This window comes from Elaeis guineensis, chromosome 2 (genome assembly GCF_000442705.2).
Source record: "Elaeis guineensis isolate ETL-2024a chromosome 2, EG11, whole genome shotgun sequence".
Taxonomy (NCBI): Eukaryota; Viridiplantae; Streptophyta; class Magnoliopsida; order Arecales; family Arecaceae; genus Elaeis; species Elaeis guineensis.
The window spans coordinates 124,770,092-124,785,417 of NC_025994.2; the positions used below are offsets into that span (position 1 = coordinate 124,770,092).

Sequence of the window (15,326 nt, forward strand, 5' to 3'; positions counted from 1 at the left end):
TGAAATTGTAAACAAGTAAACCCAACATGGTGACTTTTCAAACCACACAAGGACATGATTTAAATAATGAACATAGCAAAATGGAAACAACATTTCTGATTAAGAGACCAATCCATTGTACAGCCAAACAATGAACAGACAAGCCAAAAAACAAATGATCATATTTTTGGTCAATTGTTTAGCATTGCCAGTGGGGCCCAACAAATAAACTAGTAGCAGGCAGGCGTCTACAGAAGCAACAGACGTCCCCGTCATAACCTGAAATACAGATAGTCCCCCACCATGCCACCCCAAGTTGGATTAATCCTCCAAATGTTGCTTTCTTCATTTCTCTTCTTTCCTTGTTTCCCCTTTCCTACAAATCACTCAGCCATCAAAACTAGAAAGTCATACAATGATCTCAATATAGGAACATAGTGTACATGTGCAAGAAAGAACAAAAATGACCAGCGTCTTTAATTAAATAAGCAATATCTCGATCAACCAACAGATAAAGGGGGCACAAAAATGTGATTTATGAATGCTATAACAGCACATGCTAACAGGCACATCCTCTGCTCTGCTCTGCTTCTGCAATAGGTTCTGGAATGTTTTGGAAGTATCTGCAAACAAATATATATATGCATCAATAAGCATGAATTCATTAAACAGATATGCTGAGCAATGTTGAAGAGATTAAAAATGCTAAACATAAGCAACACACACTCAGGAACCAAAAGCCGCAAAACAGTCATTTATATTTATTTAATTGTGGGAAGACAGTTGCCGCCCATATGCCATACAATTCTCCTTGATTTTCTAATAAGTTATTTATACTACTAATCAAAAAGAAAAAGGAACAACATTAAACGAACTAATCAATAAAAAAAGAGTATAATTTACAAGTACATAATGATTGGAAGCATTATTACTTTATAAGCCCACCGCATATGCTGATAGATTCTGAAAAACAAACTAGACATCGGAGAATCATATGATACCCGTGCTGGCTCATACCATCTAGGAACGGGCGAGAGAACTTGGGGTCCACTTCATATAATAGTTTAGATAACACGGTGATAATAATTCAGAAAGCATGACAGATGTAAAGCAGAAATTGTAGTCATAATATTGTTAGCATATATTTGCTTTGATGTTCATAAACTTATATAAATGAGAGTGAGCTTTGGCGTACTGGAAGGGTTGCTCCATTGTAAGTTGGAGGTTACAAGTTCAAAACACAGAAATAGCCTCTCCGAACATGGAGATAAAGCTGCATGCATCTATACCCTCTCTAGACCCAACAATGGAGGGAGACGCGAGCTTTAGTGTAATAGAAGGAGTGCTCTATTGTGAGCTGGAGGTTATAGGTTCAAAACACAGAACAACAACACCCCCCCCCAAAAAAAAAAAAAAAAACAAAAAAGGAAAAAACCAACAAAAAATAAAGAAAAAAGAAAACACACCCCTATCCTTTTTTTTCCTTTGTTCATAGACCTATAAGTGAGCACATTTACCAGACACAACTCGCTATTTGGTAGTTTCAGCTTGGATAGATTAAAGAATCGTAGCATCTCATACACATGGACTTAGCAGTTGATCGAGCTCATGTACTGCACATCAACCTTGCAATCAGAAAGAACCTCCTCCGCATATACTATACTGAAAATCAATGAAAATTCACCTGGATTACTGGGATTGTATTGGCCAAGCTCATCATCTAACAGATCCCCTGTGATTTAAATTTACCGTTAATTCAGATATCATTATTTTTCATGCTTATCCAGAGAATTGATATTCAATAGCAAATCAATTACAGCATTATTATCTCTCCTTCTTTTCTCCATTTTTTCCAAAAAAAAAAAAAAGATCACAGCCTTTTTGTGCTTGGTCCAGTTTTCACATCTAACAAACTTGCTATCCCCTGTGAACCAAAAGATATCCAAAGCATGGTCCAGCTCTTACCAGTTAAGGGCAATCCCTCATGCACATGAGAACCAAAGCTTTTTATAATCATGATTTCAAAACAGTCCAAGATCAGTTGCACATAGCATGCCAGAAGAAATCCATACATAGAATAAACATCAAAGATACCTACTATCAGCAACCATCAATGACTAGTTAACTGGAAATGCCCCATTGCTATATATTCACAGGGAAATATTGACTTATTGGATGTAGACTAAACTAGACAAAAGTCCTTACATCAATAGGCAGCAACTAAATTTAAAGCAGCACAATCAGATTTGTAGAAACAAAGTCAACTATGAACATAAAAATCCAACAGTTACTTACATGTCCTGATCACGATCATGCTCTAGAGCAAGTTTAGCGACACAAAGGAAGGCAGCATCAACATTATAATCCTCTTTTGCAGAAGTCTCAAAGTAAGGTATGTTTCCTTTAGAAGCACACCACTCTTTTGCTTTTTTCTCAGAGACCTACATAAGTGAAGAGGGTAAGAACACCAAAAGTTTATTTAGAACTTGAGAGCCACAGTTCAAAGTCAATCCTTACCACTCTGCTGTTCCCACCATCAACATCAATCTTGTTTCCAAGTAAAATAAATGGAAATGTTTTAGGATCCGATGGGCTTGCCTGCAGAATCATAGCATATTAATAGCAGTTAGTCAATAGAATGCACAACTATAACCTACACAAATGCATGGAGGCTAGTGTTCCTCAACATTGAAGCATGTAAAGTAACCAAACCACAATATAGACTCTAGGATTCAAATCTGTAACCATAGGGTTTCATAATTAAAGCATTACAAGACACTACTTACACTAAAATATCATAAGTTAGATCTCCAAGCAGCACATACATCGGATTTGTCACCTCTCATAATTGACCAAGTGACTTGGCAAGTAACCAGACTAAGGAATAGGGTGGAATATGACAAGCTGCACAAACAACTACCAGCTGCAGTGGGCCAATGGTACAAGAGAGTCCATTCATACAATATTCAACATTCTAACAATCAATTAAAGGAAGCGTATTTACAAATGGCAGGATCCAATCAAGCGGAGAGCCAATGAGATGATATCCTAACACATAAACAAGAATAAGTTCACCTAAAGGCTAATAAAAGCACATGTTTCCCACAGGAGACTAATTTTATGCACTTTCAAACTGTCTCTGGAAATAAGGAACACGATCATGAAAATATAATAACCCAAGAAAAATGCACATTATTCCTTAATAGAAAAGGCATGCTAAAAACAAAAGTCTGAAATACCATTTGGGGGGAAAGTACTGAATTATGTATAATACACATATATACCTATATATCAGACATAATCCAGGCAACAAAACATAAGCATGCTGGTTTACTCTAAAAAACCTTTTTCAATTTTCACAATATATGAAAACTACAAGACTAATCATCTTTAACTGATTCTCACTGTCATTCTCTCTAGGGACATTCCTGAAGGTTGAAATCCGGTATAATCTTAGTCCTTGGGGTTTACCGACCATTAAGGGGACATCAGGTCAGGAGAAAACAAAACAAATAGAAATTGCTTCTTATCTTGGATGATAAGCGGTTATAGGTAACAAGGAGGATGGTCCTAAAAAGACCAATAAGTTAAGAATACGGTCCAACAACAGATGTCCTGAAATATCCTAGCACCTTAATATCTTACATACAGTGAATGGTAGATGCGGGCACGGTTCACCAAACCGATACAAGGGGATGTACTGTTCAAAGACCAATTCAGTACAATATCAATACATGCAGTACCGAACCAAGGTGTATGGGAACCAAGGGGAGGGAGAGGAAAAGAGAAAGGTGTATGATGTCGTAGACCCTAGCCGGCGTTGTCATTGCAGAGCCAACATCATCGCAAAATTATTGCCAATGGCAAAGCATTGAAAGAGAGGTGAGGGGAAAGGAAAATTGGAGTAGAATCAAGTGGGAGAGAGAAAGACGGGAATCAAGAGATTGGGAGAGAGGGAGAAAAATCAGGAGAGAGGGAGAGGATCGGGAGGGGTTTTAATAAAAAAGGGTTCAATTCGGGAGCCGAATCGATTGGCTGAACCATCCCGGTAGCTGCTCGGTTTTTGTGGTAACATGGTAATTGTTTTCATGAGTAAGTCACATTTAAAGATAAGTTCTATGAAATTACTAGCTTCCACAAACAATGTTTGAGTTAAACTCAAGCCATTAATGGACTGTAATTGCACTCAGACTTAAGAGTTGGCCAAGCCGGATTTTCGTTTGTGACATGTTTGATCCACAAAGGCAAGATAATCTGTTAACACATGATGAGTCTAGAAATGAGAACATGTTCAAAACAACTATGGGATGAGAAAACATCAGATAAGACTCATCAGTCTATCAACTGAAATGTTGTCAGGTGCTTAGGAGCATATAAGGATTGTGCTAAACAAGCTAGTCCATGCAATCACCATGCCAAATGGAATTAGGGCCGCAAAGGGTTGACTTTGACCAAGGAATGCTTGACGCTGATTTAACTCGATTTCATACTCAGCTCTTGATTTTGGACCTCGACCCAACCTATTAGCTATCAGATTGCGTTGGTTCAGGGTAATGTATGACTCGAATCCAACCCGAAATGTTCAAGTTCAAGTCAAGTTCACAATTCAAGTCAAGCATCTAGCTATTCTTTGATAGCTAAAATATAATAATTAATAACTCAATAATAATTAAATCTAAAATTACTAAAAATTTCAACAAAGCTGCTTAAACTTGAATTTTTATTCAAAAACTTTTATTTTTTTTAGATAATTGATTATTCTTAAGTCTATAAATTATGATTTTTAAAGTATGTATAGACATAGTTGAGGTCATTGTAAATAAGAATACACCAAAACAAACAATGAAATGTGAATTTTAAATATAATTAAGTGAAAACAGAAGCAAGAAGATGTAGTTGTTGAGATGAAAAATGTTAGTTTAAATGAGAGTTCATTCAATGAATTGCAAAAGATGTTTAGAGTGGAGGAGGAAGAAATTTATATGATTAGGGTTTTTGGGTTGGGGCAGATCAAGTTTGGGTTGAGTCAGGCCCATTTACGTTGAGCTAAATTAGACTTGTATGATATGCAAGCCAGTCAGGTCGAAAAAATATAAGACTCAAACCCAACTTGGAATTTAGATTGGTCCAATCCTTAAACCCGATCCAATCCATCGGGTTTAATCAAGTTGGGACCAGGTTGGATCACAGGTCAATCAAACCCATTTGCAGTCCTACCAATGGTCTTACCACTATGGAGCTTAGACAAAAATTGACAAGAACCATGAATGCCTCTCACAATATTCAGGTAGTAGAAAATCTTAACATTAGTGTATGGGGAAATTTTGTGAAGTTGTTATACAACAAAACAAGTTCACCATCTCGGTACCAAACCATATAGCGATACCATCCAATTATAGTAATCGGTATGCCAAGTATGGGGGCCAGCTCAACATACCAAGTGTCAGTACATCCTTTGTACCATGTACCTATTCGATACTAGTACAGTGTGGTCGACATGCACCGGTACCAATTGGTACAGCAAATCTTGACAAAACTTTTCAGGTTAGAATTATTTCTTTGCACCCACCACCAAAGGTCTAAAAGGTTAACCATTTAACAAGACCAAAAATAAACAATGCTAATAACTGCATTAACCAAGAAGCGATAAAAATCTAATTAGGATGACAAAGCCAACGAGTACAAGTGGTCTATCATTATGTGCAAATATAATCTTTCGTAAGGAATTAGAGAGAAAATTAAGATTCTTCAAACGATCAGCAAAATTGCAGGTAGAGCCAAATGGTCTTTGGTGCCAATTGGTTGGATAGAAATATGATGTTTAAAATGATGACTTCACAAGAAGGCACACAGAATTAGCTGCTTGGATGAGTGTTAGAGAAACCACTGATGATATTTTGTGTAACATTAGGCAGTAAAGTATATCTCTTCTGTAAGATGTTTAACTACTGTTTCTCTACAGTTGAATGTAGCTGAAATTGTCCATGGAAAAATTAAGTGTAACATTGATAAATTGTTTGGCAAGAACAATCATGAAAAGGAATTAGATTAAAGAGGTGGCAGCTTTGAAAATCTCCATTTCCACTAATTACAGAGACAAAAGGTCAGGTTGGGGAAGTAGGCCACTTCAAATTGGATGTGATAGGAAAATTTTGAAGAGCTGTAAACCAATTGGATAGATAGTTGCCTTCCAGTAGTTACAAATGGGTTGGAAATTGTGTTGCTTCAAAACTTCAGCTATTTGTAAAAAGACTCGAATGGTGGAAACCACATTCTAGCCAATTTCGTGAATGCTGCAGGAAGGATGAAGGTTGAGATGTCCTCAAGAAGTGGATGAGCAGCGAGGATATTGATCACATCCTTCAGAGGTCTTGCCACTGTTTGAAGGTTGGGTTTATTCTCTGCTCAAGGATGAGACTTGAATGATGCGACTATAATGGTGATGATATCATGAGATGGATACAGGTATACATAATGGGCCACAGTGGAGTAAAAGAATTTGCAAGGAACTCAAGTTCTTTGGGCCTGGCAGATTTAAAAGGCTGGAAGCATGCTGGTTTTTCAGTATGTCCTAGGCAGCTGGAAGTAGAAATGGCTTAATAGACTTAGGAGTCTTGGACTTTTTTAAGAAACTGAGGAGAAAACCCGTCCAATATTGCACTTCATGACTATTAATCAGGGTAAAACAATCTTTTGCTTTCATAAACCCATACCACCCACCTCTGAAATTCCATACACAAGCATGATCAACAAAAGCAAGTTAACATTCTTTTGCTTTCTTAAGGGGAAACAATAATAAAATAAGGATGAAAACAAATCCTGATTAAAGTTCTAGATTTGTCAAAGGCCCTCAACCTAATATCTCAAGGTGGTCAAGTTGTGCATAAATATAAAACAGATTCTATAAATCATAGGTGCACTTAGAGCTCTTATTGTTGCTTTATAGATAGAAACCACCACACTGTCCTTGATGTCTCTAATCCATGATATCGATATTCAAAGAGAACTGCTAATTTCTATCCAATCCACCCTTGAAGTCACAATTCTTTGCAAAATATATTTAATTCTATTAGATAAGATCCAAGAAATCTTCAAAAGATTGATCAGAAAAAAGTGTAGTAATGAAAAATACCTTGAACAAAATTTAAACTAATAAAGAACACTAAAATGGTATATTAGACTCTTTCACCTTCTACCATGTATGGACATGTCTATCAGTTTTCAAGAGGGCAAAAGGATATCGCACCAGAGCATGAACCAATATAAATGCCCATAAGAGAAAAGGTAAACAGGTAAGATTTTAGAATCATAAGGAGGCACAAACCAAAAAAAGGTAGGTACAAAGATGACTAGTTGAGGCAAAAGAAGCAAAAAAGCAGTACATTACTAAAGTATGAGAAACCTGATTCAGAAACTCCTCATGCCAGTTGTCAAGAGTGTCAAATGACCTAAGAACATTCACATCATAGACCAGTACACAGCAATCTGCCCCTCTGTAAAATGCGACCCCAAGACTCTGAAACCTTTCTTGTCCTGCTGTATCCCAGATCTACCAAAGAGGCAAACATCTAAGGTTGGACAAAAACCTTGAAACAAAATATCTCTTTAAAAATAATTGATTAAGTACCAAATAGAATGAGAATTAAGAGCTCACTTGCAAGGTGACAAGTCTGTCATCAACAAGAATCTCCTTGGTAACAAAATCAGCACCGATTGTGGCTTTATATTGCTGGCTGAACTTCTTGTGCACGTATCTAAATAAAAAGTCAAGCAACCACTAGGACAATAAAACATAATTAAACTTCCAACAAGTATGACCGTTTAAGATTGGACAGATGTCCACAAGACAAACATATTTAATAAGTATGCCAGAATAACATATTTAAGCAGACCAGGATTCACCGTAGAGAAGAGGAATTGCAAAGGTGTAGCAACAGAACAAAATTAAACGAAAACATTTCTTTCAGATTATATGCATTGTTCTTGATATAATTTTAAATCGTTTATTTACAATAAAAACTAGAAAAAAAACAAAAGAACGATTGGACTCTTCGATCAATTCGAAATTGCGGAGATGAAATCAATGGCTCCCCTAAAGAACTAGAAAGAAAAAGTAAAACCCTAGCTAATAATTCCACAGTCCGTCCAGATTTGCAACAAGAAAAAAGATTTTTTTGTTAAAAATTTAAAAAAGAACAAATGTTGTTTTAGAAAATAGAATATAAAAACCCTAAGCATATCTGCATTGCCGCCAAAAGCGCACGCCCTCCAAAACCCTAGCGCAACAACCACCAGACAACAAATCAGAGCTAAAATTAATCAAAAGATATCAAAAAGAAATCACACGAACGACATGCGAAAGGATACTGGTTCATCAGCGACGTCTTTCCCACACTGTAGATCAAACCAAGAAGCATAGGATAGTTAGAGAACAAAAATTAAAAAAACCAAGAACAATAGGTTGAAAGGAAAAAAAAAAAAAAAAAACAAAGAAAGAAAGAGACCGGGAGACCGAGGCGCATCTCCGAACCCTAGAAATCGCATCGATCCAAAGGTAGATCGACAGAATAACACGAGAATCGAGAGCGGAAAGAGCTCGGAAAGAGGATTAAAGGGAAGAAACCTACCCGCTGTCGCCGAGGACGATAACTTTGAGCAAGGTCCGCCTCCGCGTGGCCATGGCGGAAAGACAATTGCGATCCAAAAAGAACAGTAAAAATAAAGAAGAGGGGGAATACGACCTTTTTGATAAATCTAGAGAAAGCCCTTCACCTATTCCATTTATTGGAAAGACATAGAGAGGGATCTCGAGGGTTCCTTTTTGGCTTAAGCACGGCACGACGTGGGGCGGGCCGAGCAAAGAGCACAAGCGTCAGCGCCAGCGAGGCCTTAATTTGAATGAAATTACGGGGAGGGCGCTGCCGACGGACCATTGGGGCCGTACGCCCGATGGGTCTGGTGCCGTGATCCGCCAGGCTGTTGATTGATGTCTATTTGATGGGATCTTGTGGATCGGACGGCTAGTGATTGTTTGGAGAATGAGGGACGAGTTCGATGTAGGTAGTGTGGGTTAGGATCACAGTTGTTCCCACCACATTTCATAATAATAAAGTATATTGGATTAATTCGGACTAATCCGGTGTTTCTGTTCGACCCCCTTATCCATTCACGAGTTCCTTTCCCATTCAGTTATCCATCTATTTCAGCTTTACTCTGCTCTTTCCCTGCCCTTGCTTTCTTCGAGTACCAGCGGACTTCGATCATCATCAACGTAGAACGGGAAGAGCGCGACTTAAATGCAAAGGGACAAATTTTCAGGACACATCTAATTTCCATTGCCCTCACGTGTGGGTTACAACAGACCATTACTTTTTCCCTTCGATGTACGCAGTGCATGACATTAGGGTAACTCGTCAATAAATGTGATTGTTTTTAGCTGTAGCCCTTTGTTTAGTCCAAATAATCGCTTGGAAGAAGGATGGATAAAGAAGATGTTTAATATACTGAAAATGAAAGGAAGGAAGAATGGATAATATTTATATAAATAATTAATTTAAAAATAATAAATATAAATAAAAAATAATTTTAATTATTTATTTATAATTATAAAAATCATATATTAAATTAAAATAATTAATAATAAATTTTAATAAAATAAAATGAATAAAAAGATAAAAAAATATTAAAATTTTATCAAAAAATTAATTAAAAATAATTTTATCAATATAAAAATTCATCACTCATGTAACATATTCATCCTTTCTCGCTTCTTTGCATTACGTGTGCATACATACAGATGCAGAAGATACCAAACTGTGGCTAAAAAGTTGATCAATTCTCATAAACATCCCTAACCTAAGATTCAGTCTCAGGTTTCTGGAATAGCCATAAAGAAACTTAACCAGCTGGCTTAGTTGACACCTTCAGCATTTTGACATAAGTTAGAACAGACTTGGTATGTAGGTCTCTTTAGGATGTCCAGCAAAGATCTACATTACAATAAAATAATTAACGAACTCCGGAAGCTGCAAAGACTGTAGTCTTACCAGATGGAGATTGAAACTTATAGTTGCAAACTTGCAGCAGCATCAGTCCAACTTACCATTAAAAAGAAAAAAGTGCACAAGCAAAAAAATGCAGTAGAAATTAAGGAGGTGTTTAGTTCGCAACCGGAATTAAAATGAAAATCGAAATCGAAATGGCTTGCAATCGAAATTGGAATGGCCAAATCCTCCAAAGGGTTTAGTTCGTGATCAGAAACGGAATCGGAATGAAAAATTGAATCTAGAGGAGAGTAGGAATTGAGTTCTATATAGATTGAGGCATTCCCATTCCACCCCAGAATCAGAATCGGAATGGAACTCCTCCCAACCAAACGGTTGGAATGGAAGCCACCCATTCCAATTCTGATTCTAGACCCCCACTCTCCCCAACCAAACCCCCTCTAAAACGACATGCAACAAATGAAATTTGTACATTCGTTGTATCCAATGGCTCCTGCTATAGTCAATTGAGATGCCTGATTCTGTTGTACTCTAATACCACTTGTTAAGAGAGGAAGAAAGAAGAAAGAAAGAGAAAAAATACCACAAACAAATCAAAGTAACATAGATTGACCTCAAGCTTATTTTTACGGACCGTGCAAGCTTCACTATGAAAGAAAGAAAATCAAACAAATATAAGAGAAACTCACCACTCAATCCTTGTACAAAGATCTCTCAATAAGAAGTTCAAAACCCTCACAAAAGTTCTCTAAAATCTCTTTTGAAGCCTCTCTGCACGATCAGGACATCACCAGCTATCCAACGCAATAAATGGCTCGTCAATCGGAGCTATATGGACTCCAGAATCATCAAAACAGTTTTACACTAGGATACCCAGCCTAAAACAAATCTTAGATCAATTCTGGAACGTTCGATCATGACCGGCTTGAACCAGAGCCGTCCGATCATGTATATCAGTCCTAATCATGTTTGATCAAACTCGAAATCAATTTGGATCGTCAGATCTTCATTGGATCTACTCACAGCCATCCGATCACACCAAAACACAGCCCCCACAATCCTAATCAAACTCGAGATGAATCCCAGCCATCCGATCCCGACCGATGCTTCTTTCGACCATCAGATCATGATCGGTCCATGCGCCCGGCTGTGAGCCACAACAGAGTGCATGGTCCACGGTGGACCGCGATCCCAGCGGGTTTGGGCGCCCGAGCTCATGGGCCGCACACATGCCTAGGCCGGCCCAGCGCCAGCGTGCTGCCAGGCCTGGTCTGCATCGCCACCAGCCTGCGACAACTTGTGGGCCCCTCCGGTGACCCATGGATCATACCATTTGCTTTCGGCCTTCTCTCATATATATCTTCTCCGTCTCGACTCCGTTTGGATTGTTCTTGGGCTTGTTGGATTCCGTTCATCATCCTGGAACTCATTTTTGGATTATTGTGAGCCGAATCTTGAGATATTTCTTTTAACAATCTTCACATCGACTCAATGTTCGGCCTCCACCTGTGTTTGAGAGTCTGTGATTTATCTCGCCCCCACGTCCTAGGACACGTCTGCTGTCTCATGGATGGACAAATATGAGAGTCGAGACAGGCTGTTCGATCCCACCTCCATCATGAACTGTGTCCACTTTGACCAAAGATATGCTCGAGAAAGTCTCTTGCAGCAATAGAAACTTCACTCTATGACGTCGCATCTCATCCTTCCGAGTCTCGCATCTCGTGTCCAATCCACTTTCATATAGAACTCCATCTCGCACCCCTTGGCTCCTGAAGCTCCACCCGTACTAGGCTCCCCACCAAATAGTAATGTCTTCTTGTCCACTTCTTTCCTTTCAGAATAACCTTATCACCGCGCATAACCTTCAAGATTCCATCATCAATTACCCACCTGTAGCCGTTTGAATCCAGTCTGCTCAATGAGATAAGATTTCGTCTGAAATCAGATATATATTGGACCTCATCCAATCTCCTTACTGCACTATCATATATCATCCAGCTGACTGTCCTGATGCTCCTAATCGCAAAGTTCGATCAATCCGACAGATGAACAGTATCATCACTACTCTCCAAAAAGTCAAACAACTCCTCTCCGCAACAAACATGATGGGTGCATACAAAATCTAACTAAGATCCACTACTGAAAAAAAAATAAATACCTCATCAGATATCACTAGGACATCATCCTCTGACTCGCTACTGGCCGCCGCTGCAGTAGTCCTCGTCTGATCTCTAAGTTAAAAACAATCTCTGACACGATGTCCCAACTCATTACATCAGTAGCACCTGATCTTGCTGGAGTCCCTCATCTTGTACCTGGATCATCCTTCTCACAATCATCTGCAACTCTATCTGCTGCCATCTGCTCCTCCAGAAATCGTCAAAGCTGAGCTGCTGCCATCTGAGCTCGAAGCTGGATTCTCCCTTCTAAGAAACTCATTCTAGAGAATCATCACGATGACCTTATCTATCTTGATGGTATTTTTCTCTACTAGAAGAGCAATCAATAAAGATTCATATGAAGAAGGAAGCGACGCTAGCAAGACCAACGCCCTAATCTTCTTCTCAACCTTCTCACCTACACTGAGAAAATCGATGAGAATCTTCTGGAAGTAGCTGAGATAATCTTATACGTTCTGTCCCTCGTCCATCCACAGTTAGTAAAACTGTCTCTAGAGAAAAAGAGTGTTGGTGAGGGACTTCACCATATACAACTCCTCGAGCTTCGACCACAACACCAATGAAAAAATCTCATTAAGTACATGAATCACCACCTCATCCGTCAGGTACAAGCAGATGGTACTCACCGTCTGTATCTATAATCGCTCTCAGATCTTCTCCTCCATGGTGACCGACTTCTTCTCATATAAGAGAACGTCGATCAACCTGTATTAGATGAGCATGTCCTTCACCCTCGTTTGTCACAAGTAGAAATTGTTCTTCCCGTCGAACCGATTAATCTCCATCATGATTGTATTTGTCTTCTCCATCTCTAATCTCGATCAACACCACCTCTGCCTGGATTGTCTGGTATCACTTGTCCACGGTAACCAGACTTTGATACCAATTGTTGTGCTTTAATACCACTTATTGAGAGAGAAAAAAAGAATAAAGAGAGAGAAAAAATATCATAAATAAATTAAGGTAACGTGGATTGACCTCAAGCCTACCTCCATGGGTGTGCAAGCTTCACTATGAGAGAAAGAAAATCAAATAAATACAAGAGAAGCTAACCACTCAATCCTTATATAAAGATCTCTCAACAAGAAGCCCCAAAATCCTCACAAAAGCTTATTGAAACCACTCTTGAAGCCTTTCTGCATGATCAGGATGTCACCAGCTATCCAACGCAATAAACGGCTCATCAATTAGAGCTACATAGGCTCCAAAATCACCAAAACAATATTACACTAGGATACCGAGTCCAAAATAAATTTTATATTAATTTTGAACTGTCCGATCATGATCAGCTCGAACCAGAGCCGTCTGATAGTGCATATCAGCCTTGATCATGCTTGATCAAATTCAAAATCAATTTGAATCATCAGATCCTCATCGGATCGGCTCATAGCCATCCGATCATGCCAAAACACAGCCCCCCACAATCCTGATCAACTCGGGATGAGTCCCAGCCGTCCGACTCCAACCGACGCATCTTTCGACCGTTGGATCGCAATCGATCCATGCGTCCGGCTATGAGCCGCGACAGAGCACGTGGTCCATGGTGGACTGCGATCCCAACAGGCCTGGGCACCTACGCTCGCAGGCCGCGTGCGCACTTGGTTCGTACCACCACCGGCCTACACCAGCCAATGGGCCCCTCCGACAGTTCGTGGATCGTACCATCTGCTTTCGACCTTCTCTCACACATATCTTCTCCATCTAAATTTCGTTTGAGCTGTTCTTGGGCTCGTTGAATTCCATTCGTCGTTCTAGACCTCGTTCTTGATTTATTATGGATCGAATCTTTAGGCATTTTCCTCAACAAATTTCAAGACTCACTAAAAATAATATATGTAGAAGGAGGCATCGTTAGAAACTCAAGTACTTGACAGTAGAGCTATCAATTTGGGTTGGATCCATCAGATTGGCCCATCCCACCATATAAATGGGACGGATTTGGTTCGTATTTTAGCAATCCATTTAAAAGTAGATCAAATGATCCGTTCTGCTTGGGTTGGCGGGTCGGGGTGGGTCGGGACAAACTGGCCTGTCTTTTTTTTATCAAAATTACTGATCCCCCCTCCAAAAAAAAAATAGAGAGAAATGCCTCTTTTTTCTGCTGACCCCCTAAATTAAGTCGAAATGAACAAGATTTCGTCGTTGTTGGAGCTGGGGCTGGAGGAGGACATCTCCCAGGCTTCTTTCGGCCACTCCAGCAAGTGGCACCATCATCCCCATTGAAGCATCGCACCAAGATATCCATCGTTGGCGCCAGCAACATCGGCATGGCCATCACCCAAACCATCCTGACCCAAGATCTCGCCGATGTGCTTGCCCTCATCGATAACATGCCTGACATGCTCTGCGACGAGATGCTAGACCTCCAGCATGTGGCCGCCTTCCTCCCCCGCACCAAGATCCTCGCCTCCATGGACTACGCCGTCACCACCGGATCCGACCTTTGCATCATCTTCGTCGGTGCCTGTCAGATCGTCGAGAAGTCCTATCTCTCTCTTCTGCCGTGGAACCTCACCATCTTCCGAGACATCGTGGTGTCGCTCGCACGGAACTCACCGGATGCATTGCTCCTCATGGTGTCGAACCCGACTAACATCTTGACATACATCACCTAGAAGCTCTCCGAATTTTCGCCCAATCGGGTTTTCGCACCCCTTCTCCATGACCCACGACTGCTATGCTCACATCCCCCCTCCCCACTCCCCGACAGGCTCCCACAGATTTACAAGATTTTTTTTTTCTTTTTGAAATTTTGATGGATCAACTCATTTAACCCGCAGCCCATGACGGATCGGATCGAATTAAAATTTTTCCAACCAACCAGTTAAATGGGCCAGCCCGCTCCACCCCACCTCGTCTAGAGGCAGATCGAGGCGAGTCAGGATGGGCCGGCCTGTCTTGATAGCTTTACTCGACAGTGTGATCCCAAAATAATTAGGTTACAACAACCTACTACCAAACAAGACAGGTTTAGCTTGCTCACAAATGGCAAATCCACAAGACCTACCCGACTTTAACAAAATTATGATCCAACCAACATAACCAAATGACAGTTTGCAGTAAAATATAGCAGCAGATAGCATCATCACCAATCGGTTCATGCACATTTTTAACCATAACCTGATATTGGCGGTTACTTAGCTAATAAAGAACAATATGT

The 15,326-nt window shown here is 39.7% G+C and overlaps 2 protein-coding genes across 2 annotated transcripts; one reads left to right on the forward strand and one right to left on the reverse strand.

Annotated features, from left to right (window-relative positions):
* Positions 1 to 131: 131 nt before the first annotated feature.
* On the reverse strand, positions 132 to 8,846 carry LOC105055106 (ras-related protein Rab7). Its single transcript, XM_010936864.4, has 7 exons — positions 8,607 to 8,846; positions 8,347 to 8,373; positions 7,634 to 7,733; positions 7,382 to 7,528; positions 2,497 to 2,577; positions 2,275 to 2,420; positions 132 to 602 (listed from the first exon to the last, which is right to left on the reverse strand). Exons 1-7 carry the CDS (start codon positions 8,657 to 8,659, stop codon positions 539 to 541), a joined length of 618 nt encoding a protein of 205 aa, XP_010935166.1. The 5' UTR covers positions 8,660 to 8,846; the 3' UTR covers positions 132 to 538.
* Positions 8,847 to 14,433: 5,587 nt separating this feature from the next.
* LOC105054883 (L-lactate dehydrogenase-like) lies at positions 14,434 to 14,781 on the forward strand. Its single transcript, XM_029261410.1, has one exon. The coding sequence runs from the start codon at positions 14,434 to 14,436 to the stop codon at positions 14,779 to 14,781; it is 348 nt and encodes a 115-aa protein (XP_029117243.1).
* The last annotated feature ends 545 nt before the right edge of the window (positions 14,782 to 15,326 follow it).